At 51.2% G+C, this 26,633-nt stretch overlaps 1 protein-coding gene and 1 pseudogene across 5 annotated transcripts; one reads left to right on the forward strand and one right to left on the reverse strand.

Moving 5' to 3' along the window:
- Positions 1-1,407: 1,407 nt before the first annotated feature.
- Positions 1,408-26,281, reverse strand: SEPTIN3 (septin 3). Of its 5 annotated transcripts, none has more exons than XM_055329220.1 (12): positions 26,066-26,281; positions 22,924-24,248; positions 16,217-16,408; positions 12,058-12,186; positions 11,382-11,463; positions 10,269-10,406; positions 8,862-8,979; positions 7,897-7,992; positions 6,209-6,305; positions 4,966-5,017; positions 4,591-4,684; positions 1,408-2,456 (listed from the first exon to the last, which is right to left on the reverse strand). In XM_055329220.1, the coding sequence occupies exons 2-12, from the start codon at positions 24,227-24,229 to the stop codon at positions 2,391-2,393; spliced, it is 2,370 nt and encodes a 789-aa protein (XP_055185195.1). In that variant the 5' UTR covers positions 24,230-24,248; positions 26,066-26,281; the 3' UTR covers positions 1,408-2,390. The 5 variants fall into 5 exon arrangements, with proteins under 5 accessions (XP_055185195.1, XP_055185194.1, XP_055185198.1 ...); XM_055329219.1 differs by having other exon boundaries at positions 6,209-6,308; XM_055329223.1 differs by lacking the exons at positions 22,924-24,248; positions 26,066-26,281 and adding an exon at positions 21,105-21,165 and having other exon boundaries at positions 6,209-6,308.
- LOC129512004 (40S ribosomal protein S15a-like) lies at positions 13,537-14,133 on the forward strand (annotated as a pseudogene).
- Positions 26,282-26,633: the final 352 nt, after the last annotated feature.

The raw sequence follows: 26,633 nt of genomic DNA on the forward strand, positions 1-26,633 counted from the left end.
CACATCTATATGAAAGAATAGGACTAAAAAACTGTTTTCTCTTAGCTGTGATATTTTAAGTTTGCAAAACTACTCTATCGCTTAAATATTCCCACATCCCTCTATCTTGGTGTGGCATTGCCACTCTGGCTCTGGTCCACATCATTTTACCTGAGTGACTCTTCACCATTGTTTTTTTTTTTTTTAAGATTTATTTATTTATTTACCATAGACACAGAGAGAGAGGCAGAGACACAGGAGGAGGGAGAAGCAGGCTCCATGCCGGGAGCCCAACGTGGGACTCGATCCCGGGACTCCAAGATCGCGCCCTGGGCCAAAGGCAGGCGCCAAACCGCTGAGCCACCCAGGGATCCCCTCACCATTCTTCAATACCTTGCATTCACCCTACTGAAAACTGAGGTCCCAAACACAACTGCTTATGGTCATTACATTCAAATTCAGAAAGAGAGAAAGTGGTGTTATTTGCTGGCTACAGAAGAGATTAGGAACCTCAAAGAGCAGAAGTTTAAGTTTGAAAAAGACAAGAGACAAGCTAGTGCTTTAAATTTAAATTCTTTTTTTAATTTTTATTTATTTATGATAGTCACACACACACAGAGAGAGAGAGAGGCAGAGACATAGGCAGAGGGAGAAGCAGGCTCCATGCACCGGGAGCCCGACATGGGATTCCATCCGGGGTCTCCAGGATCGCGCCCTGGGCCAAAGGCAGGCGCCAAACCGCTGCGCCACCCAGGGATCCCAAATTTAAATTCTTAACTCTTAAAGTATTCACTATGCCATAGGCAAGTCTCTAGGCAAAATAGGCCCACTCCATCCACAGAGTTGGGTTTTATGCCTTCTGGAGAAAGGAGGGAAAAGCTAGGAAATTAAATGAAAATAAACCTTGTTTTCATTGAAGGAGACAGGCCGTGCAGAGCATAGCATCCCTCAATGTCTAGCATGATAGCTCCATCACTCATTCTGAATACAAACCCCATGGAATAATGACTGAAGTCCAACCTCAAGCCAACTGAAAACAAATATCTCACAAAATGTTTTCCATCTATAATTTCTGTGGCTACTTCTTACCAAGATGGTCCCTGTCTCACCCCCCACCCATGATGTAATGGCTAATTTGGCCAAGGAGTGAGGAGCACAAATGAGACACGGGCCAGGCAGTTATTGTTCAAACAGCAATGTTTAGTTGTACAACACATAAAGTCTAGCAACATTTACACAACCAATTTGAGTGTCTGTTGGCTTGTTTTCAATTGGGAAATTTAACCATAATGTTACCCAAAGGTTGGCTGGGACTGGTAACATTTAAGAAATGGGTCGTTCTTGCATCCCCTAGGCTTGGGCCTCTTGCTCCATCAGGACTTTGTTGTAGATGAATGGCCCACAAGTCACCAGCCTTTGAGAAAGTAGTGTCCAGGTGGATGGCGGCGTGGGTGGGTGGGGGGATCCCATAAAGACACAGTATGTGGGGCAGTGGCAGCCAACATTCGCAAACATTCATGCATCTGATGGGGGGCTTTGCCCTCCACTGGATATTTTCCACTAGCCTACAGTGACCAACTGTGGCCAGGCTAATTCATTACTCACATTAACAGGGTGGAGGTGGGGGTAGGATTAGGGTAGGTGGGAAGAAATCCCTCTTATTGCTAAGTGGGCAGAAGGGTGCTTAATTTCTTCCTAGAGTTCACACCCCATGGGGATCTGGAGTTTTTATCTGTGTTTAGTTGTTTTTTGAATATTGAGGACAAGAAAGTCAATTCCAGAAATGTCTCTTCAGGAAAACCACTCTTTCTAAGTGGCTGCATTATGGGGAGGAGAGGGTGTTAAACTGCACTCTGGGCCAGCCACAAGTGGTGATTTTTTTAAGTGACCTTGCTCCCTTGCTCCCCAACATCTGTAGTGACCCATCATTATAAATAAGCTTTAAGCAATGTAGGAGACACCCTTGTCCCACACTGGGGCTCACACAGCTGACATCAACAAATCTGACAAGCAGAAAAGTTGCTTTCTTGACCCTTGAAGGAAGCCAAGAGTAGCTCATGCAGATGAATGGACAGGGAGCAATGCCTTTCCCCTTGGAGATGGTTACAAGTAGCTGGTATGGGTTTGCAAGGGCAGAAGGAGCTCCTGATGAGTTCTTTCACCCTACGGATGGGCCGGGGCCGGCTGACACAGACGATGGAGGAGGGCAGTGCTGGCGAGAACTCCATTCCACTGGGAGGAGGGGGGTGGTTTGGAAAAATGGAGGAGGCAACTGTTCTAAAGAGGCAGCTGGCCCCTCCAACCTGCTGAGAGCTGAGGGGGGCTGGAATAGCACAGCTCTAAAAAGGGCATGGCCCTGCAGCAATAACAGCTGGGAGGGAAGGAGGGAGAAGCAGCGCTTGAAATGGCCTTCATTCAGCAGTGGGGCAGGGGGTAGCTGGCACAGGTGGAAGGACAGTGCCCAGGAGGCCTTCTCCCTGCAGGAGGGGGTTGAGAACGGTTGAGGGTGTGGAGACCAGCAGCTGGCAGCAGACACATAAAACAGCTTCTCCAGGGAGGCTGACATCAAGGTTTAAGGGTGCCAAGCATCATTGTCTACTCTACCTTTCCACTGCCCACCACCCCTGCCAGACCTCCCTGCTAGTCCTAGGTGATTGGTCCCACATCTGCATACATGACTGCCCACTGTATACACCAGGGATCCCTCTTCTGCTGAAATGTAGCAACCTCTGGGCTTTCACCCTGCTGCTGTTCTATCCTGACAAGTGCTTACTGAGGAAGAACTTTGTGCATGAGGGAGAAAATATATCGGATTGGTAAAGAGCCTCCAAGAAAGACTGAGACCATAGGTTTTGGGGTCACCCACCTCTTTCTTCTGGTCCACCAACTCTTGGTCTGAAGTCTATGTGTTTTCCTAGCACCTGAGTGATAAGAGACTATAAATGCTGGGATATGTAGTGGACCAGTAATACATGGCAGGCTGGACCAGGAGATGGAACAGGAGGTTGTAGGAGGTTTTTGTAAACTGTAGCAGTTGGTGTTTTCCCTTACCTAAGGCTAAATTATTTCCCTAGCCCCAAATTTCAGCCACCTTACAGACTAAAGGAGAAAGAATAACTTGTTTATAAAACCAACGGGGGAAATATGTGCATTAATAAATACAGGGCAGAAGGGAATGGCAAGAAGAGGCTGACGGTATGATTGTGGGTATTGTTAAGAATGTCTACAAGAGTCAGGAGGGAGAGTCGGGGAAAAGCAGAGAAAGACTGACAGACAGACAGACACATGCACAGTGAAAGCAAAGAGAAGTCCAGAGGGGGTCAAGCAGTAGAGAAGCAAGCAGTAGAGAAGCCAGATTGTTCAGGAGAAAGAATCCCAACAGAGAAAAGTGAGGTGTTGTCTAAAATGTGCCTCTGAAGCCAAATCACTGAGAAAGGAAAAGATTGTGTATTGCTCTTGATACTTCTTTAGACTTCATTCTTCTAGAACTTAATGGCCAAAGAAAGGTGGTCTTACTTGAGCAGCATGTGTGCTCCTGGAACCAGATACTGGGAACTGAGTAACTCATTCTGTTTCCTCCTTTGCCTGGGCCTACACTGGTCCACCATGGAAACTTTCTTTCTCGCTATCTGTGGGTCTAATTTCTTTCGTAATCCCAATTCATACTGTCATGTGCTTTGGCTGTGATTTTATTTTAAGGTGGCCTGCAGTCCTGTTTGAAAGTAGCCTGGGCATAAATCCTAAGTATAGAAATGTAGCTAAAGTGGATTAGACTCAAAGCAAATGAAAGAAGTCAGAGAGGGGGCAGGAATGCAGGAATGAGGGAAGGGGGGAGAAGGAGCAGAGGTGAGTGAGGCGAGGCATCTGAAGAAAAGCAGCAGTCGGCAACCAGGACAGATGGTGACAGGTGGTGGGTTTTGGACAGTGGTGCCAACGCACACACTGAAGGGTGGAGCTCTCTTCTCCACTTCTGGGCACTAATTCTTTCAGCAGGAGCCCAGCTCCGGCCTACTCTGCTCTCCCTTGACCTTTCCTCTCTCCCAGGGAAGTCCTAGCCTTACTCTGGGAGGCCACACCCCATCCCACCCCTTGACCAGGTCCAAGCTCCAAAGCTGCCCTCAGAGTCTCTGCAGTCCCCGTTTGTGGGCAGTTCAGAGATAAGAAAGAGTTACCTGTGGCTCACCTGCTCCCCATCATTTTTCAATGAAACCTCCCCTAGACCTCTTGAGTGAGGCACATGGCTTTGTTCTGGGACACAAGGAAAGGAGACACATAATGGACAGCCATGGAGGAACCAAACTTACAAGGGACCTTCCAGGGAGGGCAGTGAAAATACCTCACCCCTGCGCAGGTACATACATACACACACACACACACACACGCACGCGTGCGTACACACATACAAACTCTCTCCCTCTCGACACACATGCATACACACACACACACACTGTAGACAAACTCCATAAACAGCAGACAGGTCTGTGGGACAGAGTAGAGAGATAGAAGGTGGTGGTATTGGGATGTGTGTGTGGAAAAGTGGGTATGTGTGATGATACAGAGAAAGGATCATCAGGGGTTACTGTCGTGGCTTTCCTCTGTGTCCACGCTCACCGGAGGGAGGCCTCCATTGTCATTGAGCCTCTTGGCCCTGTAGGTCTCATAGTGGATGTTGTGTGTCACTTCCTTGAGGTCCTGGAGGTGAGTCCTGAGGGCAAAGGGTGAGAAGAGAGAGCGATATGATTAGAAGTAGAAGGAGGAAGAGGCTGACTCACATCTGAGCGTAAAACAGCACTCCCATGCCCTGGACCCAACAACTGGGACCCATGCCAGACAGCCAAGAATACTTCATCAGCCCCCTTTTGCTTCATGATGGAACCTGGAGAACTCTGTCAGAGAAACCTGGAGATGGAGGAAGTAGATCTGAACAGAGGGCCTCCAGACCCTAAATAAATAAACCTGCCATCTGAAGGAAGGGGTGCATCTCACCTGATGACAAAGTCTCGAAGCAAGGCAAACTCACAGTGGTTGAGGTTTTCCACTGTGAACAAAACAAAACAAAACAGGTGGTCATTTCACTAATGTAGCAACACCCAGCAGGTGCACTTCTGTTCAGATCATGGAGGCAATGAGGAGAGAGCCACAGGTTATTTATTGTAAGCCTTCCAGAGGTTTGCTCATCTTGGCACTTCTGTGCATGGCACAATATTATTCTAGACTCTGAAATAATGGCTAATAGGGACGACTGTATTTCCCATTTTATAGGAAAGAAAACTAATAATACACAGGGAGTCTAAAAACTGTCCCAAAGCCTAAGACACGATTCCTATCCTTGAGGAGTTTATAATCTGATTGGGAGATAGTAACACACAAAAATGTGACAATCAAGCCATCTCAAAAAGATCATGCCCTACGTGATTAAATTCAATACAGATTGAGTACCTACTATCTGCAAATCACTTGCCAAGCGTTGTGGGAGCAGAAGGGGATTAAGACATGAACGCTGTAGTCCCACAATCTAATAGACAGGACAGTTATACTCATAAATGATTCCAATTCAAGGCAGATGAGAAAATGCCATTTAAAAAAGTCTCAACACAGGGTCATAGGCAAATGAGAGATAATGTCATACAACAGGATGGACTTGGTTTGGGAATTGAAATCAATTCAGCTGTGGGACTGAAATCTGGTTCTGAAATCCCCGTTTCAACCACTAACAAGTCATGGGATCTTGGGCAAGACCTTTCACCCGTCTGAGACCCAAGGCTGTTAGGGGCTAATGTTCTGAGGACAGCCACGCCGACCCTGCTTCCCTGCGGAGGGTTATCATTTTGAAAGAGATCACTTAAGCAAATCTCTGAAACCTTTTCAGCATCATCATTGACCTTCTCAAGGTCACACCCCTCCATAACAGAATGGAAAAAAACGGCCACATCTGAACCACCCTGCAGTGGGTTGTCAGATTATATCCCCTTTTGCATAAGAAACTTTTCTCTAGTTTTTCCCATGTTTTCTCCCCTCCTTTGACATAGGAGTCGGTGCCTGCCAGTCAGGGGCCTTTCACTGCTTCCTGCCTCTGAGACTCTCAGACTGTAAGGCCCTGACAGCAGGATCTGCCTGGCATTTGTCCTGTATCTGACGTGCCAGGACAGTGCCCTGAATTATAGATGCTTAGTAAGTAAGCATAATCGACCAGCAGCAGCCAGTTCTTCAAGAAGATGCACTGAATTACCTTCGATGATCCCCCAGGGAGTTTTTCTGCCAAGGACCCGCTTGCCATTCACTTGGTACTCCTTGTCACTTCCCACCACGGCGAAAGGCATGCTCTCCTGCTGACAAACCACACACAGGTGCCCATCAGCCCCCTACCATCTGGGTCCCCAAGGACAGGATGATGAAAAAACGGTCCTGGGCCTCTAGCCTTGAACCGCACACTTCTGAAGCTCATTCAGTGATCCCACTGATGTCAAGGCCAAAGCTCTTGTCTCTTAAAAAAGAGTCTGACATCCTGGGTCCAGCCCTGATCGCACCCCTGCCTGGCTGCTTAACCTCAGTAAGTCAGCATTCCTTCAACAGGGAAACACTTCATACTTTCTACAGTGCTTTAACACATTCGGTTTGATTTGGAACAACTCTGTGAGCTAGCTGGGATAGAAAGAGTGCTCTTCAGTGATACTCACCCAGGTGACAGCCAAATAACAGATGCTTTACGTTCCTCCCATTAAACCTACAGGCAGATACCCACATCCACTGACTTCTCAGAGGTCGGAGGACACCTTTTGATGTGCAGAGGCACCTCTGCTCCCCCAGATGGGTTCTATGTTCACCAAGAGCCAGCTGTTTGTTCCCAAATCTATCTGCCTGACATGTACTCATTATTGAATAAATTATTATTTAAGCTGAGGATGTATGACCATACACAATTGTTTCTCTGAAAATCAAGTTGAGTGTTTCAGAAAGACTTGAGAAAAGTGAGTTGTTCTTGCCTTAAGACCAGACTTATCCTCAAAGAGGAGGCCTTGTCTCTATATGAAAAGAATGCTTAATGAATGTGATGTATGTGTTTTAACTTAATAATTTAGTGAAATATTTCCTTAAAAACATTGAAGATTTGTATGCCTCATTTTTTTAAACATCATCAGTGCAATGGATTTTTTTTTCAATTAACTGACCGACTACCTGTCTCAAATGCATCAAATAAGGGGCTTCTGATAGATTATCCACCCTCGACAGAGGAGGAGACCCCAAGACCAAAAGAAGTAAATGATTTGTCCCAGGTTGCAGTGGTCACTAGTGGTTCCAGGCTGGAACTCAGGATCCTGATGTAAAACTCTAGAATTGTAGAAGTTGGGAATCACACGAAGCCTTAAGATTCCCCGGAGACACCCCAGGGACAGCTGAGAAGACAGTGTCACTGAGCCAGAGCAGCTCTGTTTTTATGTTTTATATATAAGAGTTCTGTCTAACGTTTAATTTTTTAAAGGGTTCCTCAGAGCACAGGGTGGGGGGGGGGGCAGAGAAAGCCTATAAGCCACTCACCTAGCCTGATCTCTGCACTTTATAGAGGGGAAACTGAAGCAGAGCTCTGACTAGAGCATAGACACCTTGGACCCCAGCCCGATGCTCTTCCTGCCCATGCCCTTCCATCAACCATACCCTGGTTTTTCCAGGCCCTGTGGGGGAAGAAGAGGCTTTTGAGTGGTCTGGGGATGGCTTTGGCTTTCTGGGTGCAGGGTCACAGTCCTGGCCAGGGTCCTACTCCTCATGCTCTCCCATGTCACTTCTGATCTGGGTCAGGCAAGGGGTGGGCAGAGAGTTCAAAAGGGAAATAGCAGGTGGCAAGATAGAAGGAATGCACGATCCATATCCCACTGCTCCCAAGGGGGGCCTTTGTGCGATAAACAGAGCCCCAGCACCCACCCGGATTTTGTCATTCTCCGTCTTGTCCTCCAAATCCTCATCAAATTCCTTCTGGGGGTAGAACTCAATGCCATTTACTTCAAGCTCCTTTCGAACCTAGGGGTGAGGAAGAGAAGCAAGGTAGCCAAGCGTCAGGATAATGGATGGATGGGTGGTGCTGAAGTCAGAGGGAGGAATGCAGCCTTTGAGAATCCAATCATCTCTGAACTCCGAGGCTCTGACCAGCAGGATGATCCTAATAAATGTAAGTCCTGGTCACTACTACAGCACTGCCTGAGACGAGGAATTGTTTGGCGCTGCAGCTTGCTCATCTCAGGGTCCAGAAGATTAGAATTTAGACCAGCAGCACAGCTGAGTTTGGATTCCACATGGTTCAGTGCTCATGCTGCTATGTATAGTATTCCTGTGTGCAAGGAAAAGAGGTGAGGCTCCCAACCCCAAGCCCATCAGTCTGGGCTCTCTCAAAGCTCGACCTAAGTCTCACCTCCTCCAGGAAGCCATCCAGGAACTCCCCAGTGGTCTACCTGATTGTAAGTTTCTGGAAGGCAGCAAATGTCTTTATACTTCACTCACATGCCCCCACTTCTATCCCCAGGCATTCAGCACAGGGTGGAGCTTATAGCAAACACTAATAAAAACTAGTGGGCAAATGATTTATTAGTCTAGCCCAGCAAACAAGCTAACATCAAGGAGCGCCTTTCTCATGTGCATGGTGATTTATGTATTCAGTGGTCTCCACCAGTAGGTTTGGAAGGTGAGAAGAAGGCAGCCTGAGGCTGCTAACCTCTCTTCACCTTTGGTCCAGACACCACCAGCCCAGCCTCTTTAATGGTTAAGTAGGAGCTGGGTGGGAAAGGGAAATAAAATAAATTATTATTATGTAATAATCCAGGATAGGACGTGGCTTGAACCAGCGGAGGGGAAGGGAAGGGTGGGGACAGGAAAAGGAGGAGGGGCCTTCTCACCCTTTGCTTGAATTCAGACTTTTCCTCCAGGGTCATGGTGTCAGCCTTAGCAATGACAGGGATGATGTTCACAACTTTGCTGAGGTGCTTCATGAACTCCAGATCGAGAGGTCGCAAGCTGGGGCCCAGAGAAGGTGGGGTGTCAGAGCCACCTTGCCCTCCTCCCAACTCAGCCACTGCCATCACTTCCAGGGCCACACTTAGGACAGGAGAACAGGGCAGAGGAGGCTGGCTGAGGCCAAGAGGCTGCTCCCTCTCCTCTCCGACACTCTCCGCCTTCAGAACAGGCTCTGATTCTCTGCCCCAATTCAGACCACCATCTCCCCTTCCCTCCAGATCCTCTCTCCTGCAGCCCTGATCTAACTGCTCCTTCAGGATAGCGTTCCTGACATGGTGATCTTTTTCTCCTGGGGAAAACTGTGGACTGTCGTCTCTGCCTTTATGTTCCTTTATGTCCTCTGTCATGGTTACTCATGTATCTTATTCTCCCGATGGCACAGCACTTTTTTTTTTAAAAAGTCATCTCCATGTCCAATGTGGGACTTGAACTCATGACCCCCTGGTCAAGAGTCACATGGTCCATGGACTGAGCCAGCCAGATGCCCCAGGACAGCGCTTTTTGATGGGACTTCTCCAAACCCACACTTAGTCCTAGAGGGGCCTAGCTAGGGGACTTGGCCAGCTCCCCCAAGGCTCTGGGACCCCAATCCGGCTCTAGTTCACAGTCCGATTTGTTAAGTCAGGCTATCTGCTGACTTGCTCTGACCTTGGGTCCACATTCTAGGGAGGAATACAGCTAATATTTTTATTGAGTTCCTGGACCCCACCCTTGAATACTTGCTGAGTATCTGGTTCCTCCAAAATCGGGGGCCTGCCTTTCACATCATGCCATCCTTTCAAGGACTGAACTCTGGTCCAACAGTTAGGCTTAGCAGTAAGTTATGGAAGGTTGCCTGCTTGCCCACCTGGATCTCCTATCCCATGCTGGCACTCCCTATCATGCAGCCCCGTTGCCACTCACAACTGGACTTCCCAGCACACCCTGCTTATTGCCAGGCTTCATCTCCAGACATGCTGCGCTGCCCACCCCCCACCCCAGCAGTGCAAAGCAGTTATCTCCTGAATAGACGAGGAACCCTCTGTGCTCACACATCGACTCCTCTCTGCTGGCACAGTTGTGCTAGAACACCAGCAAGCAGCATGGGGGCTGGTGCTGTTCAGCTTTACTCTCCTGGTAAGAGAGTCAGACTTTTTTGGAGAAGGTCTGGGGGATCACAGGGCCCTGACCACATCGGGGCCCATCTGGGGCCCCAGCTGAATCCAGGGATTGGTCATCCACTACAGAATGGACACAGAGGACACAAACCAGAGGGAGGTGCAGCCATGGGGGATGGGACTGGTACATACGAGTGTCCCGTGGGGGAGATGAAGTAGAGGCAGCAGTGGACACGAGTGTCAGGGATGCGTTTCTTCCTGGCAATGTTGACCTCCTCCTTCAGGAACTTCTCATACTGTTCATTGATGTACTTCTCAATGGGCTCCCAGCTGCGGGGTGGGAAGCAAGCAGATGGATGTCCTAGAGAGAAAGGCCTGTTGACCATTCTCTCTCAGGCCCCCATAGGTGGCTTTCCTTGTTAGCAAGGCCAGAACTCCCATGGGGACCTAGTCCTCTGGGCCAGACGAACCTGTGGAACCCCGCCCCATTCCAGAAAGCAGCACATTCTTTCCCCACCTCCATTCCTTATTAGCTAGGATGCTCTGAGGAAGTCTTTGCTCCTCTCTGAGGACTTTAAAATGGGAGAACCAAGGGGTGCCTAGAGGGATTCCCGTAAGGGTTACAAAGAACAGATGTACAGTTCTTAACATAGTAATGGCATAGAGAAAGCATTCAATTTGGCAACAACTCATTATCATGACTGTTGTCGATGCCATCATCACCTTTCTCCTTTAAGGAGTGTGCACGTAACCAGAGGGGAGGACAACCAATCACTTTTCTAAGATTGTTCTAAGGTGTGTTGTTTGGCAGCCCTGCCTCTGTGTGGCAGACCCCAGCTCCCTCACACAGGAACATCCTGTGTTGCATCCCTATCTGGGAGCAAACCTCTGCCTGGAACTTTCCATCTACATCCTTGGAGGGATGCTGACTGGCTCTTTGCTCTGTGAATTCCCAGAGGCTCTCTCCTCGTGGCAATTCCCCTCCATTCTCTCTTCATCCAGGCTTATGACACTGCCCACGGGCCACGCTCAGCCACAGCCTTCAGGTCAGCTGGGATTCATGCCACAGCTCCCCTCGTTCTGTCCACCCTGCCCTGCTGCCACCTCCAGGCACTCCCACAGCCAAAATTCTCTCTGTACCAGCCCTCTTCCCTGGCCTCCCTACAAGGCCTCCATCTCTCATCTTTTAGTTCAAGCCTTTCCACTTAAACCCTCAGCATGAAGGGCACAGATGGTTCTCAACATGAATGAATCTGCACTGTGTTCAGCGTCTTCACGGCAGAAATGTCACAGGCAGACATATACCAGTTTTCATTGTTGATCTGGTCTCCGAAGCCCGGGGTGTCAATGACGGTCAGCTTCATTTTGACTCCACCTTCCTCTATCACTGTGGGGGATGAGGGGGTGAACAGAAAAGACATGGGGAGGTCACTCGTCCAGGTGAGGCCGGCTACTCTGCTGCCTACCAGCCAGGGAGCCCCAGGCTCCTTCCTTCCTCAGGACCAGTTATTGGAAACGTGGAGTTTGGGGCCTTCCCACCTCAGCATCTCTGTTCATGCTGTTCCCCGCACCTGGTGTGCCTTCCCTGCTTCTTTCTGCCTGAGTCCCGCCCTTGCTCTATCACCCAGCTCAAGCCCTGTTTCTAACCCCCTGCCTCTCTCTTCTAGACCAAGGCGTTGCTCTACACACTTTAGGCCCCCATTCTCCTTGATCTTGAGATCGAGATCGCTTTTCATTTGTCTCATTCCCCAGGAGGCCCATCTCTCCTTCTCTCTCTTTTTTAAGATTTTTACTTATTTACTCATGAGAGACACGGAGAGAGAGGCAGGAACACAGGCAAAGGGAGAAGCAGGCTCCCTGTGGGGAGCCTGATATGAGACTTGATCCCAGGACCACTGAGCCACCCAGGTGCCCCCATCTCTCCCTTTCTGGCAGAGAGCCTTCTGAGCAGTGGCCACAGGGGTCCCTGCCCGGTCCTCACCGTGCCCAATAGCCTTGATCTCAACAGTCTTGGGAATCTTCTCCTCCCGGTTCCAGCTGGAGGCCTTGCGGCTCACCTGGGATTTGAAGAGTGTGTTGACCAGCGTTGACTTGCCCAGTCCACTCTGACCTGCCGCAAGACAGGAGGAGGATGACACGGTGGGGAAGACCCGTGTCCACCTCCTGGGCCTGCCATCTCTCCCACATGCTTACAGAATTCTAGATCCTGGATCCAGGCCACACCCCCACCTCACCACTCATGGGTGCTGAGGACTGAGTGGGAAAGCAGGCAGGTGGTCATGGTTCCCTGGTCCAGGGAGGGGCTTGGGGAAATGTCAGCTGGGTTCCATGTTCTCTGCATTTGTCTAGTGTAGCGATTTTTTCTTTTGTTTCTGCTGGACTTAAGCTTTGAATCTTTATTTTTTTTAATATATCTATGTATTCACAAGAGACAGAGAGAGGCAGAGACACAGGCAGAGGGAGGAGCAGGCCCCCTGCGGGGAGCGTGATGCGGAACTCGATCTCAGGACTCCAGGATCACAACCGGAGCCAAAGGCAGACTCTCAACCACTGAGCCACCCAGGCACCCTGCTTTGAGTCTTTAATAATGCTAAATCTAATGACAGAATTACTTTGCCCTCCAATACTGCATACCTCCTTTCACATCTGGGAGCCAAATTTGCCTTTGAATCCCACAGCCCTGGGAATCCCAGAGCAGAGCTCTCTTGATCTCCAGCTGAAGTGGTCCTAGAGAGATTAACCGCTACTGAACAGAAAATATACACAAGGTCACAGAACTAATAAATTCAAGACCAGGGACTTGAACCCAAGGAACCCCCTGGCTCAGTATCCACTCTTTATTCTAATGTAGCAGTTAGTACCTTATGCAGATAAATGCCTGAGAGGGCACTGAGAGAGGAGGAGACAACCAAGTAGGCAGGGCCAGTCCCTCACCTCCACTTCCCTCACGAGGGCTCCCTTTGCACTTGCCTTTTTTTTTTTTTTGTACCACACTGTATTTTTATTTTTTTAAGATTTTATTTATTTAATCATGAAAGGCACAGAGAGAGAGAGAGGCAGAGGCACAAGCAGAAGGAGAAGCAGGCTCCATGCAGGGAGCCCAACGTGGGACTCGATCCGGGATCTCCAGGATCACACCCTGGGCTGAAGGTGACGCTAAACCACTGAGCCACCAGGGCTGCCTTATTTTATTTTATTTTATTTATTTTATTATTTTATTTTATTTTATTTTATTTTATTTTATTTTATTTATTTTATAAGTAGGCTCCATGTCCAACATGGGGCTTGAACTCAGGACCTGGAGATCAAGAGTTGCATGGTCTACCAACTGAGCCAGCCAGGTGCCCCATTTTGACCTGCTTTACACAGGTCTACAGAATCTACAGATTTCATTCCAAGGAGGAGTTCTACAACTAAAAGGTGTTTGAAAGCCACCAGTCCATAACTCCATGCACTCGCCCCTCCCATCCTCTTTCCACCATCTCTCTGAGCCGCCACAATGGTGAGCATGAACGTCCTGGCAGATGCTCTCAAGAGCATTAACAATGCTGAAAAGAGAGGCAAACGCCAGGTTCTTATTAGGCCATGCTCCAAAGTCATCGTCCGATTTCTCACTGTGATGATGAAGCATGGTTACATTGGTGAATTTGAAATCATCAGTGATCACAGAGCTGGGAAAATTGTTGTGAACCTCATAGGCAGGTTAAACAAGTGTAGAGCAATCAGCCCCAGATTTGATGTACAACTGAAAGATCTAGAAAAATGGCAAAATAACCTGCTCCCATCACGCCAGTTTGGTTTCACTGTACTGACCACCTCAGAGGGCCTTATGGACCACGAAGAAGACAAAAACACACAGGAGGGAAAATCCTGGGATTCTTTTTCTAGGGATGTAATTCATACATGCAAATAAAATGCCTCAATGGAAAAAAAAGAAAGAAAGAAAACCACCAGTCCAGGGGTACCTGGGTGGCTCAGTTGTTTAGACATCAACCTTCAGCTCAGGTCACCATTCCTGGGATCGAGCCCTGCATTGGGTTCCCTGCTTAGTGGGGAGTCTACTTCTGCCCCTGCCCCCCCCTCCACTCATGCTCTCTCTCTGGCTCACTCTCTCAAATAAATAAATAAATAAATAAATAAATAAATAAATAAATAAAATATATTTTTTAAATAAGAAAGAAAGAAAGAAAGAAAGAAAGAAAGAAAGAAAGAAAGAAAGAAAGAAAATAAATTACCAGTCCAAACAGTGCCTCTCAAATTTTTACAGCCACAAGGATCACACAAGCAGGCCCTACGATTCCTCAATTGCACCAGCATCACCCAGACCCTTGTAGGAAATGCAAGCTCCCAGGCCCCGCCTCAGCCCTATGAGTCAGAATCTGCACTTTCACAGGACTTGCAGATGAATCACATGCACAGTAAAGTCAGAAGTGCCGGTCTAGAATGTTCCTGTGGTATATTAGGAAAAGGACCCAGCTGGAGGCAGAATGCAGTACAAAAGCCTAAGGTTCCAAACCCAACTGTGCTGTTTCCCTGAACACCTTGGACAAGCCATGTTTGCTACTCTAGTTTCTTTACTGACAACATGGCAGCAAGGGAGGGAACTGGATGAGACCAGGGAGAGCCAGTAAGGTGCATTTCTCATGCCAACTGATCTATCAGTAGTAGTCACCTAGACCAATAGGTTAAAAAGGCCACCAGTGGGCTCAGTTCTGAGTGTGAGCCATGACCGATCAGCAACATCTGTCCCCATGGCCCTGCTGGGGAGAGAAGTAGCCCAGGTGCCTTATACTTGCCATTCCTTATCTGGATATTTTCTAAGGTCCTTTGCTCACTAAGCACTCTTGAGTGCCAAGCGCTGTGCTAGAATTGGAGGTGGAGAGGTAAACAAGACATCCTATTTACTCTCAAGAAGCCATTTAGTGTGAGGAAGACCAAACACAAGCAGGTAGAGTTACATACAATATGTTGCCAACCACAGGGTATCATGGCAGCAAACTGAAGGGAACATAATCCAGTCTCTCTGGAATCAAGGAGGACTTCTAGGAAGGCTCAAGAGGCAGGAAAGAGCACAGAGTCCAGAAGAACTGTTCCTTACCACCGAGGTAATGCTACATGGTTAGTGGTGAGAGGTGAGTGGAGAGATAGCACCAGGCCAGGCTCAGGGTTAAGCCCTTAAACCTATTGAAGGATTGTAAGTGGGATGGATGACCTGATGAGTTCTGCAGGTTGGAAAAATTATTCAGTGGCTGGTAAACAATGGTTTGAAGCAGAAAGAAGACGGAGGACCAGGAGGATCAATGCCACTCAAAGTGTGGCCCAGGGCCATCCACGGTCCATGAACCATTTGCTACCCGTTCCTAAGAAATTTGCACCAGGGAGTACATTGACCATAACACTAAATACACTGTTTAGTTCAGCTGATGTTTTTTATAGCAAGACTTTCTAGATGATATAAATGCCAGCCAGCTCCTTCTCTTTGAACAGCACTGAGTCAGGTGGCTATGGCAATCCAGGTGGGGGACCTAGCTCAGCTGAGAGTGGTCACAGTAGAGATGGAAAGAAGGGGATAGATTTAAGAGAGATTTACAAGGGAAAACGGACAGGTCTTGATGGTTGATTGGATTAAGGGATAAGGGAGAAAGAAAGATGACACCCAGGTCTCCGTTTCAGCAACTAAGTGAATATCTCAGTAATATCAAGCAAAGGTCCCTTCCTTTCCTTTGACCTGGTGACACTACTTAGTGACAGATCCATGTCCTGCAAATTCTCGTTAAGCTTTAAAGCATACAGAAGATCAGATGTAAGACCAGCCTCCATCTGATACTGATGGGGAAGAACACTGATGATTTCCCTACGCCACACACCTGGAACCTGGCTGAGCACAGCTAAGAGGCTGTGTGTGTCCACCCACTGGGGATGGGGCCAGGCTGCCCATCCACCCAAAGCTCCCACCGCTGGAGCAGCTCTTCTTAAAGGGAAAAGAGAGTCAGGCTTTTGTGAACCACATAGCAAAATCTTTCCTTTTGGAAAGAGCTCATCCTAGGGAAACCAGGGCTGAGACCCATCCTAGGAAAAGAAACAGGATCCTCAGGGCTGCCTGCCACCATGGCCTCCAGGGACTCCATGGCCTTCCATACCGACCACCATGATGTTGAAGTCGAAACCAGTCTTCATGGTCTTCTTGCGCATCTGCTCGATGATGGTGTCGATGCCAATGTAGCCCAGCAGGTTTGAGTTGATGCTGACGGGTTTCATGGGCACTGCCGGCTTAGGCCTGGGCTCAGGCACCAGCTCTGACATGGCTGCGTCCGTCCTGGCCTCTGGGAGCCCTGCAAAGCCAAGGTGGGGAGGTGGGCTGGAGGGAAAACTGAAGTCACATGGAAGCCACCATGTTATGCTCTTGACACAGAATCACAGAGAGTTGGGACTGGAAGGGACCTCAGGTGTCAATCCAGTATGGGTCCCTCATTTTACCGATGGAAAGATTGAGGCCTGGAGGTGGAAGGGCTTCCCCAAGACACAGAGCAAGTCAGATGCCAGATCAGGATCAGGATCCAGCCTCTCCAGCTGCTGGAGCACTTTCTGGTGCACTTGCTGCTCCAAAGCATGTCTGTTTGTCTAATCCAGGGACTTCTCCACATTGGCCCTGTTGACATTTGGGTCTGGATAATTACTGGAGGAGGGGGTGTCCTGTGCACTATAGGATGTTCAGTAGCACTCCTGACCTCTACTAGAGGCCAGTTGTGACAACCAAAAATACCTCTAGACCATGCCAAATGTCCCCTGGGGGCAGTATAATGCTAGTGGAGAACCACTGGTCTAAGAGTTATCAGGAGTTAATCTAACCTGAGTCCTGCCTCCTCAAATAAAGGGTTAAGACCTTTAGGATACTGGACCTAACATCTATTGACTGTCACTGACCTCAGTTGCTTTGTCTTTTAGAAGCAAATAGAGCTATCCCCTCACACGGCGGGAGCCTCACTCCTGCCCCAAGCCTCAGTGTCCCCTCTGTTCCATGAGCACCACTGCAAAGTAGGAGTGTCTATGCCCTGAGGATCCCTAGACACCATCCTAGCCATAGTTCTAAATCTGTAGGAGGAATAAGTCTCTCCTTTTGATCAGTGGGAAGGGGATGAGACGCAGCCAGGTTGGGGCAGCCACTTGTCAAAGATGACATAGTGTGTTCTTGGGATGGTGGGTGGCAAAAGAAAGGGGAGGCTGAGGACAGAGCCCTTTCTAGTAGGGAAAGGCCAACATCCGTCTGGGTCTAGCAGATCACAGGTATGTTCACATACAAGAGAAATTTCTCATGGGGCCAAGGTCCTCCAGAGCAGGTTTCAATGTAGAAGAGCAACTCTATTTTCCCATCCATAAAATGGGTGTATGTGAAGTAGAAGGGGCATGGCCCTGCTACTTGCCAGATGTGTGGGGTTGGGCAAATCATCTCCCTCCTACAAGCCTGCTTCTTCATAAACTGGAGAGGATCACAATCAAGGCTGTGGTAAGCATCACATGAGCTATGATGCCTAGAAACACCCAGCTACCCCTCACACTTCCAGGCCCTCTTGCCCTGTGCCCATTTCAAGCTCACCAGCTCATCAGGAGGGGAAATAAAGTGGGCCGTGTGAAAGCAAGGCTAATCACACAGCATAGTTATTGGACCCCATGCTCTCTTGAGCACCCCTTCCAGCGCTGCCATTCTGGAATCCTGTGGTTCCTGCAGAGTCTCAGGCTCACAGGGAGAACTGATGGAGCAGCAGATGGGCAAGAGGGGGAGGGGACAGGAGTGCCTCCCTCCCCCACCCCCAGACTCAGCCAGGAGTCTGTTCTTGTCCCCCCCACCACCTGGTCCTGCCACCAGTCCTGGCAAGACTCTCTCTCCCAATGGGAAACTGTTCTTTCCTTGTCACTCCCAGGCACAGCCAAATCTGACAAAGCCTCAGGACCTCCCCAGGGCCTGGCGTGGCTCCCTCCTGCTTCCCAGGAAGCTGTTGCCAGCCAGGCGGCTCCAGGCGGCAGCAAGATTGGCTCAGCCCTGGAGCAGCTGACACACACAGCCTGACCTGCTCCTCCACTCTCTGCACGTGGCATCCAAGCCCCACTCAGCACACCTGCACTGGGGGCCGTGCCCCATTTTCCTTGCCCAGCTGCTGCCACAGCTGGGGCTGGACCAGGCCACTTCCCTCATGCCTCTGCAGCCAAGCCCACCTGTTCTCACTAATCTGTGTTGTGAGATAGATCCATGGTGGGGGGGTGTCTTATCCTATCTTACAGACTTGGAAAGTGAATCTTATTTTCGGGAGATTTTGTTGGTATCCTTGTAAAGTGTGTGCTCTCACTATGGCCTGCTCAGCTCTAGCCCGTCAATGGCAGCCTCCTAAAAGAACATTCCCAAAAAACAGACCCTGGTTGCGAGAAGGGGACTGCCTACCAGATTCCCTGGGTAACTTTTAGGACCGGCAAGCACCTACTAGCACCCATGCCCACACTGCATGGAGCACCTGCTGGCAAGTTACTGCTCCCAGCCATATGCCAATTACATGCCAGCCACATGCTAACAACTACCACTCATCAGCCACAAGTACTGCAAATGTGCAGAGGGTCACTATGTCACAACCTCGGCTGGACAACCCTTGCCCATCCCACCCCTGGACACCTACTCCTTCTTCACCATTCAACTCAAGGACTACCTCTAGAAAAGCCTCTGTTTCCCTACTTGATATGAGTGCCCCTCTTCTGTGCTTCCTGGGCCCCCCGAGTACCTTGTACTCATCATGTTCATTCCTTCACTCCATTCCTTCCAGAATATTTAATATGCTGCCAAATGGGAGCCTACTCCAGCCAACCCTAGACTTAATGCCAAAGATACTTCTGGACCCAAACAAAGTCCTTGCCCCCAAGGGTCCACTGTGTGAAGATCCCTGGCAAGTTCACAGTACCCAGGGCACAGGACAATGCTACTCTGGAGTGGAATTCTGTAGCTCCATCCCCTGCCCAGACAGCGTCCCTGGTCCTACCATGCCACCCCTAGATGGGCAGCTGGCCCAGGATTAACTCCCAGCTGGAAGACCCTTGTAAGCCTCAGTTTTCTCCTAAAGAAAATGGGCACAGTACCTACCTTGCTGGGTTGCCGTGAAGGTTATACAAAAGAATGGACATAAAACCACCTGGCACTGACCATATGCCCACCCTTCTTCAGGGAAGGGGCCACGTCTCATTGATCTCTAGCAGAACACAGGCACTCAGCAATGAATGGATGGATGGATGAATGGATGGATGCCTCGCAGGGAGGCAGATGTCACTTTAGAACCACCACCTTTTTCTCCTTCACAGGCTGCTCCCTTTTCAGAGCAGCTGACCCCCAGCCAGCAAATGGCTCCTGTGTAGGCCACAGTCAAGAGAGTAGACTCTGTTAAGAGACACCTTCTCCCGCCCCTGCAACAGGGAATGAGAGGGGGTTCCCCAAGGGTGGAAAGAGCTAAGGATGAAGGTCACAGCAGGATATAGTTCAAGTGCCATCCTTCCTAGATGGTCCTTGGGGTCCTCCCAAGCTCCTAGCTCTCCCAGGGTTTCTGGAAAGGAGGGGGAATCTGTCAGCAGCACCCCCTGCCAGGGGCCACCTGCCCCATCAATGCTCCAGGGAGAAGCACTGTCCACCTGACTCAGCTCTGGCTGAGTCCCCCACAGAAACAGCACCCTCCTCCCCATGCCAAGCAAGGACCCTGATGCTTTCTTTTACAGGCAAATAAATGGCTTTGTCTTTGTCTGGCCCAGGGACCCCACCCCTGTTGGGAAGGTGGCAGCAGGGGGAGGGGATCTTTCCAGAAAAGCACCTGCCTCCTTGGTCCAGTGGGGGGTGGGGGCGAGAGGGGTGTCTTCCTCCCTTCCAGAGCTGGAGATCTTCCCCTGCTTTCAGCCCTAGCAGCCTTCAAGACCCCACCCCCCACCGGCAGAGGCAATTCCAGACCACCGCAGCTCCAGCAACCCCCGCCCCCCTGCCCCCTCTCAGAAAACAGAATCACAGAAGATACCTTGGTCCTTTCCCGTTCACAGCTGCAAAGGCCCTGGGACACCCCTTCCCCCATCCCAGTTCTCTGGAGGCCAGTGAGTTCCCTTGGAGACCACCAGCTGGTGCCTGTCTCTGGGAGCGCCTGTGTGTGGGGGAAGGGGCCTATGTGTCAGCGCACAGGTCTCTCATCTGGCTGTAGGTGGCCCTGATACCTGTGCGTGGTGTGCATGTGTGTGCGTGTCTTGGTGTGCTCTGGCGTGGGGCTTTCTGTGCGCATCTGGGTCCCTGCTTGTACGTCCGTGGGCCTCCGGAACTCCCCGCGATCCCGTGCGTGCATTTCTCGGGGCAGGTACACCTTGGGGTGTGTGCCACCGTGTGTGCGTGTGTCCGTGCATGTCACCGCGCGTGGGCTCCTCGGCGCGGCAACCCTCCCTCCGCTACCACCTCCAGCCGGGCTTTTCGGGGCCGCAGCCTCCTCCCAGCGGGCGCCCATGGCCCGACCAGCCGCCCTACCTTTGGACATGAATCCTCCTTTGTCTCCGTTCCTCCCGGGAGATGCTCAGGGCGCGGGGCTGCACGGCTGAGCGGGGCGCGGGCTCCCCCTGGGCAGAGCGGCCCCTGCAGCCGGGCCTCGCCCCTCCGCGCTCTCCGCCCACCCGCCCGGCCCGCGGCCCGGCCGCGCCGCCCCTGCGCCCCGCGCCGCCGCGCCCGCCCGGGACCTCGCCTCGGCTCTCTCGGCGCCGCTGCCCCTGCCCGTGCGCACAGATGCCGCCGCCGCCGCCGCTGCCACCGGCACCACGTGACCCGCGCGCCTGCCGGCCCCGCCGAGAGCCCCTCCCCCTCCCACGGCGCCCGCGCCCGCACCCGCTCCCCGCCCGCCCGCACGCGGGAGCGGGAACCGGGTCCCGGCTGCAGGCGGCCCGGGAGGCGCGCGGGGGCGCTGTGCCTGCAGCTTGGGATGCCGGGCCGGGGGAGGTGCCCGCACCCCAGTCTCCATCCCGCTGCCGGCCTCTTACCCTCCAGGCTGGGTCGGCGCCGGGGCGCCGGGGACCCGTGGCAGCAGCGAGCGGCGGTGCGCGCGCGAGTCACGCGGTGGCGGGGATGTTGCGCGGGCCCGGCGCGCTTCTGCCCAGGCGCGGGCGTACGCGGAGCCCTGAGTCAGGGGCCCGGATTCTGGGCCCCACTTCTGGATGATGAGCTCTATGACCTTGAGCGGGTCAGGAATTTGCCCCAGCCTCGATTTACCCATCAGACAAAACGTTCGTGCATTCAGTCGACATTAATGGGCTTTGCCAGGCCCAGGGGGGCACGGGAATGAGGATGACCACTGTAGGCCTGGTGGGGGGGACAGCTGGACTGTCCTAATGCAGGAGGCTGGGGTGTGCATAGGGTACTCAGCCGCAGCTGAGAAAAATGCAGATAGAAATACAGAGCTAGAGGCTGGAGAAAATCAAAGCCTTGAAAGCCAGGCTAAGGAGCTGTACTTTGAGGGATGTCGGTGGTGAGTCACTAATGGCCATTAGCAGAAAGTGTCACCATCAAGTATGTGAGTCCCTGCGGCAGCTGCATGGAAGACAGAGAGCCCCCCCCCACCTCGGGAGAGGGGGCAGGGACTGTGGCATGCAGGGGCAGAGGGTGGGAGAGGAGGAAACAGACAGCCAAGTACTGAGAACATAGATCAAAAAAGTTGAAAATAGTTGGGGATGAAAGAGAGCAAAAGATGGAGAAAAGGAAGAAACCCAGGTTTCTTGTGGCCATGCCTACAAGCCGAGAGAGCACCATCAAAGAGGGCAGAGCCCTTTCAGGAAGGAAAGAGTAGAGGGGTCCAGCAGGCCACTGACTGTCCTCATCTGCATTTCAGGAGAGCAGGCAGGGCTGAGGATGGAGGGAGAGCTGAGTTTCCAGAAGGAGGAGTATAGACCAGAGTCTGAGTGAGCTCCCCCAGACTGAGTGTTCAGGATACCATGAGAAGGGCCTGGCCACCCAAAGACCAGGTGAGAGCATTGATTGGACAGACGGGATGCTTTCCAAGCATCTGCCGGCTCCAGAATCTGAGCCTTTGCAACGTTGGGAAGGAGACTGCCCAAAGCCAAATTCCAAGATCTGGATTTGCATTAGCTTGCTGCCACCAACCAGCTATGTGACTTTAGGCATGCCACATCCCCTTAGAGACCAAAGGAACTTCTAACCCTTATATTGACCTATTTATAAGTCAGTATTCTGTGTCAGTCTTCCATACATACAACTCTCCGACTCACTTTTCAGGACTAAAGGGCTGGGGGTAGGGAACTAAGGAAGAGCAAGTTAGGCACCTTTCAAGCAATAGATACTTTCCTGGAAGGCTGAATGTGCATCATTTACAAGGTCTCAGGTGAGGTCACTACACCTATCTAGAGGGCACTGTAGTGATGGCTGTTGGACAAATCACCACTTATTGATGGGCCCGTCTGTTTCATGCAGGTGGTTTGCTCTTTAAACCTAGACTCACCTGTAGATCACCTGATTACTCCAGCTCTTCAGGGATCAAAGAACCACCCAGGGAAGATGCTAAAGGAAGGACTCAGCATAATTGCTCCTCCACAAGTCACCCCTGTAAACTGTCCTGGTGACTTCCCTCAACCTCACCTCTGGCTGGCAGGTTGGGACCCAGCTCAGGGTGGATACCCTGTGTTCTGCCCCTGTGTCTCATTCCCCACCTCCCCACCTGGCACATTCAACTCTGACCTTACAGTCCTATCTCCTTTTCCTGACCTATTTATCTCCAGGCCAATACACGCCAACTCCCCATCCCCCACAGCAGCCCAGTACATCCCCAGCCAAGCTCTTCACATTTACCTTTGCTTTCTCTGGCTAGGTTCAGCATGACGGGCTTTGTAGGCCGGTCTGTGGCAGCATCTGCAGTAGCATGGTCCAGGGCTGGGTTTGTGCTTCTGTTTGGCATCAGTGGGTAGGTGGCTGATACAGTCAGGTTAATGACTCTGTCCAGCGTGGTCTCCCCCATCACTGTGCCCAGCTTGCTTGTGTCCAAAGCAAAAGAATCTGCAGTTATGTCCAGCCTGGCTGTATTTGCTCTAGCCAAAGCCATGGCTGTGTCTGTCCTGGCTGTGTCCAGCTTGGCTGGGGCTGGTACCACCAAATCCATGGCCATACCCCCTGTGGTTGTATCTGACTTGGCTGCACCTGCCGTAGCTATGACTTTAACCACCTTGTCTGAGTCTACCAAGTCCATGACCATGCCCAGCTTGGCTGGACCTGCTGCAGCAAGGTCCACGGCCATGCCGGGCTTGGGATCCAGAGCAGGGAATTCTGTGCTTGTATCCAGTCTGGATGTGCTTGGGGTAGCCGGATTGATAGTCAAGTCAGGTCTGTTGGTGACCACTGTGGTTAAACATCTGGCTGTGCCTAACCTGGTTGTGTCCAGAGTAGCCAAATCCATGGCCATCGCGGGACCCATGGTAGAGGTGGCCCTTTGGAGATGCAGCCGGGGTCTCGGGATACCCCTAGCTCGGGGCTTGCCTCTTCCTGGAGAAGCTCTGGTAGTCACGTGGGCAGTCACTGGGACAGGATGCTTCTGACCTACTGAGCCTGGCCCTGCGGGGCCTGGTGATTTCTGGGCTAACCGGGATTGAAATGGTAGGGCCAGGTAGGAACTCACCAGTGGCTTCTCCACTATGGGCATCCTGCTGGGTTTGGCCAGACCTGGGTTCCCTGGGCCCTCAGAGTGGACTCTGCCCCCTGAGCCTAGTCGTGAGCCTGGGGTGGGCAGCCTCCCTCCCCCATGGGTGGCAGCCTCCCTGCCCACGGTGGGCGGTTCTTCCCAATGAGAAGGCAGGGGACCCAGGGGCCATGCCTGACTGTTCTGACGGAGTGTTAAGGAGATGGAGCTGAGCTTCCGGGGCACCATCTCCTGCGGAGGCACACTCCGGGCCCTGGCTCCCAGGCCTGGTCGGCTGGAAGCCTGTGGGATATGGCTTTGAGTAAAGGTATCCAGAGAGATGGTTTTCCTGAGGACAGGGATGAGGGGAGACATGCCTCCGGAGAGCTTTGAGGGGCGGGCAGGGCGCCCCAGCAGGTGGCTGTGGGAAAGAGAGGTGCCAGGGCTGGGGGCTCCATGCTGCTGCATCTCAAAGTTGTGATCCATCCAGGTCTTCCGTCTTCCCCTGAGGCAATGAACAGAGAGAAGGGGCCAAGCAGGGGTGAGGCACTCAGCTTACATTTCTTTGATTCCTAGTTAATAAAGAGCATGAAAACTTCTTTGCTAAGTAGCAAATTCATTTTTAGTTGTCAGCGTTTGCCAGGGTCTTATAAAATAAGACATTATTTTAAAATGCAAAATTTTTAAATCCTATGAAACGTTAGGGAGTAATTGTTGAAAGCATGATTTATCATTTTAATATTACACAGGCAGTACGGTATGAGATAGTTTTAATAATTGTTCACTTTATAATTGAAATGGAAAACATTGCTACATATATATATACATAAAGCTTAATTTCTAAATACAATTTTTTTAACAATGAGAAAATATATTACAAGAAATATATTTGCGGGACACCTAGATATCTCAGTGGTTAAGCATCTGCTTTTGGCTCATGGTTTGATCCCGGAGTCCCAGGATCAAGTCTCACATCAGGCTCCTCGAAGGGAGCCTGCTTCTCCCTCTCCCTATGTCTCTGCCTCTCTCTGTGTGTCTCTCATAAATAAATAAATAAAATTTTTAAAATGTGTATATATGTGTATATATATATATATATATATATATATATATATAAAAGAAAACTTGTAATATATCAGATAGAAAATTATGGGACCTTCAGTGGCTTGAGTTTTTTACTAGTTATCAAAAATACAAATCCCTAGAAGTCAGGGGCGCCTGGCTGGCTCAGTCTGTAGAGCATGCAACTCTTGATTTCAGGATTGTGAGTTTGAGCCCCACATTAAGGATGAAGCCTACTTAAAAAAAAAAGGCACTGTCAGGTCTGAGGGGGTCTGTTCTGAGACCCTGCAGGAGGGCAGCTGTTATCAGAAGCCTGTCTGCCTCTGTCTTTTCCAGGTGGGGCCAGCAGGCTCTAGGTTTCCACCCAAAGTACCCAAAATAGGAGTTCAGGCATCCAGGAGGGAGGTTGAGGGATGACCAGTTTGGCTTGGGAACAGGGTCTGCCTCTGTGGCTTCTGCCCAGAATCAGGAAAGAGCCTCAGGCTGGCTTGCTGCTGAAGCCAGAATTAGCTAGAGACAAAGAGGGGCCCTGGTGAAATAATAGGTGCGTGCAGGAGGAAGCTTGTAAAGTGAACAAGCCACAGTCCGCCCCTGGGGAACCTGCCATCCCCAGCAAAGCAGACAGGATGAAGCCGGAGGTGGGTGTTGGAGGAAGCCTTAGCTCAGGGTTTGGCCTCGGAGGAGGAAGGCTGGACCAGAGGCTGCCCGAAGGTTAGGGTGTGGCATCTTCCTGAAAATGGACCGTGGGATTCCTATGCTGTGTGGGAAAGGGGGAGACAGTGCGGCCTAAGGCCACAGGTGCAGCAAGGCCCAGGCCAGGCCACAGCGATGCTTGGCCCTGGAAGATGACCCAGTCAGATATGCTGGTGGGGATAGCCACTGCCATGCAGTGTGACAGAGGGGTCAGAGGAGGTCAGAAGTGGAGACAAGGAGAGAGGCAGGGACACTGCTGAAACTCTGCAGTTGGGTATGGAGCTAGAGAAGGCTGTCAGCACGGGGTAAAAGAGAGCAGCTGGAGGTGGGGAAAGGTGGGGGCCAAGGACTCTGGCTGGCGGTCTGTGTCAACAAGCCACTCTCCGAGGTGGGCTCTGAGGCCCCCACATGGCCAGCTGGTACACACTCTGGACTCGATATGATTTACCATTTGTTCCCATGTTACCAGGTCCCCAGCCCTTCAATGAGCCTGTACTCCCATCACGTAGCCCTTGGTCCTATCCCACCCTCTCCCTCCTCCACACACACGCATAAATACCCACCTACCTTGATCAGAAGACAAGATAAATCCAGTGCTCCTCAGCCTGAGAAGCCCTCCTCTGCACCCAGATGGCCACTGTGACCAGCTCAGGGGCCTCTTCCCTCTGATCCCCTCACAGGCCTCCACTCAGCCTCCAGGCCGTAGTTCCCAGGCCGAGGGCCCAGGCCGAGGTCCCAGCCCTCTCCTGACCTGTCCCAGCAGCTACATCCGCAGCTGGGCTGGGCTCTGGGGCAGGGAGGGGCTGGCTTCGCAGCAGTGGGCGTCAGTGAATGGCTGCTCTGAGCGTCTGGAATCCTGAAGGGCCAGAGAAGGCTCCTAATGGCCAGGCTGGGCTGCCCTGGACTCAATGCCACCTGGGGAGGGGCAGTGCCCTGCTGCGTGCCCTCCCCAAATCTACTCTGTCTCCTACAGACTCTGACCCCTGAGAGTCTCTCCAGTAAAGATTAAGGAGACTCCAAATGCAGCCACGCTCTGGTGGTCCCGGCAGCATCCTCACTTCTGATTTCCCTCTGCTTTACCCCCACACCCTGTGTAGTTCGGTGACCCTCAAGCCACCTTGCCCACCCAGCTGAG

Source organism: Nyctereutes procyonoides, unplaced genomic scaffold, assembly GCF_905146905.1.
Source record: "Nyctereutes procyonoides isolate TBG_1078 unplaced genomic scaffold, NYPRO_anot_genome, whole genome shotgun sequence".
NCBI classification, from domain to species: domain Eukaryota; kingdom Metazoa; phylum Chordata; class Mammalia; order Carnivora; family Canidae; genus Nyctereutes; species Nyctereutes procyonoides.

What these genes read in the sequence shown, in the direction of transcription:
- SEPTIN3 (XM_055329219.1), bottom strand. Translation starts at nt 24,229, where the DNA reads ATGGATCACAACTTTGAGATGCAGCAGCATGGAGCCCCCAGCCCTGGC. An exon ending in CCTAGCCAGAGAAAGCAAAG is followed by an intron (nt 16,409 to 22,923) that starts GTAAATGTGAAG and finishes TTGGCTTTGCAG; the next exon opens with GGCTCCCAGAGGCCAGGACG. An exon ending in CTTCGAGACTTTGTCATCAG is followed by an intron (nt 4,685 to 4,965) that starts GTGAGATGCACC and finishes CTTTGCCCTCAG; the next exon opens with GACTCACCTCCAGGACCTCA.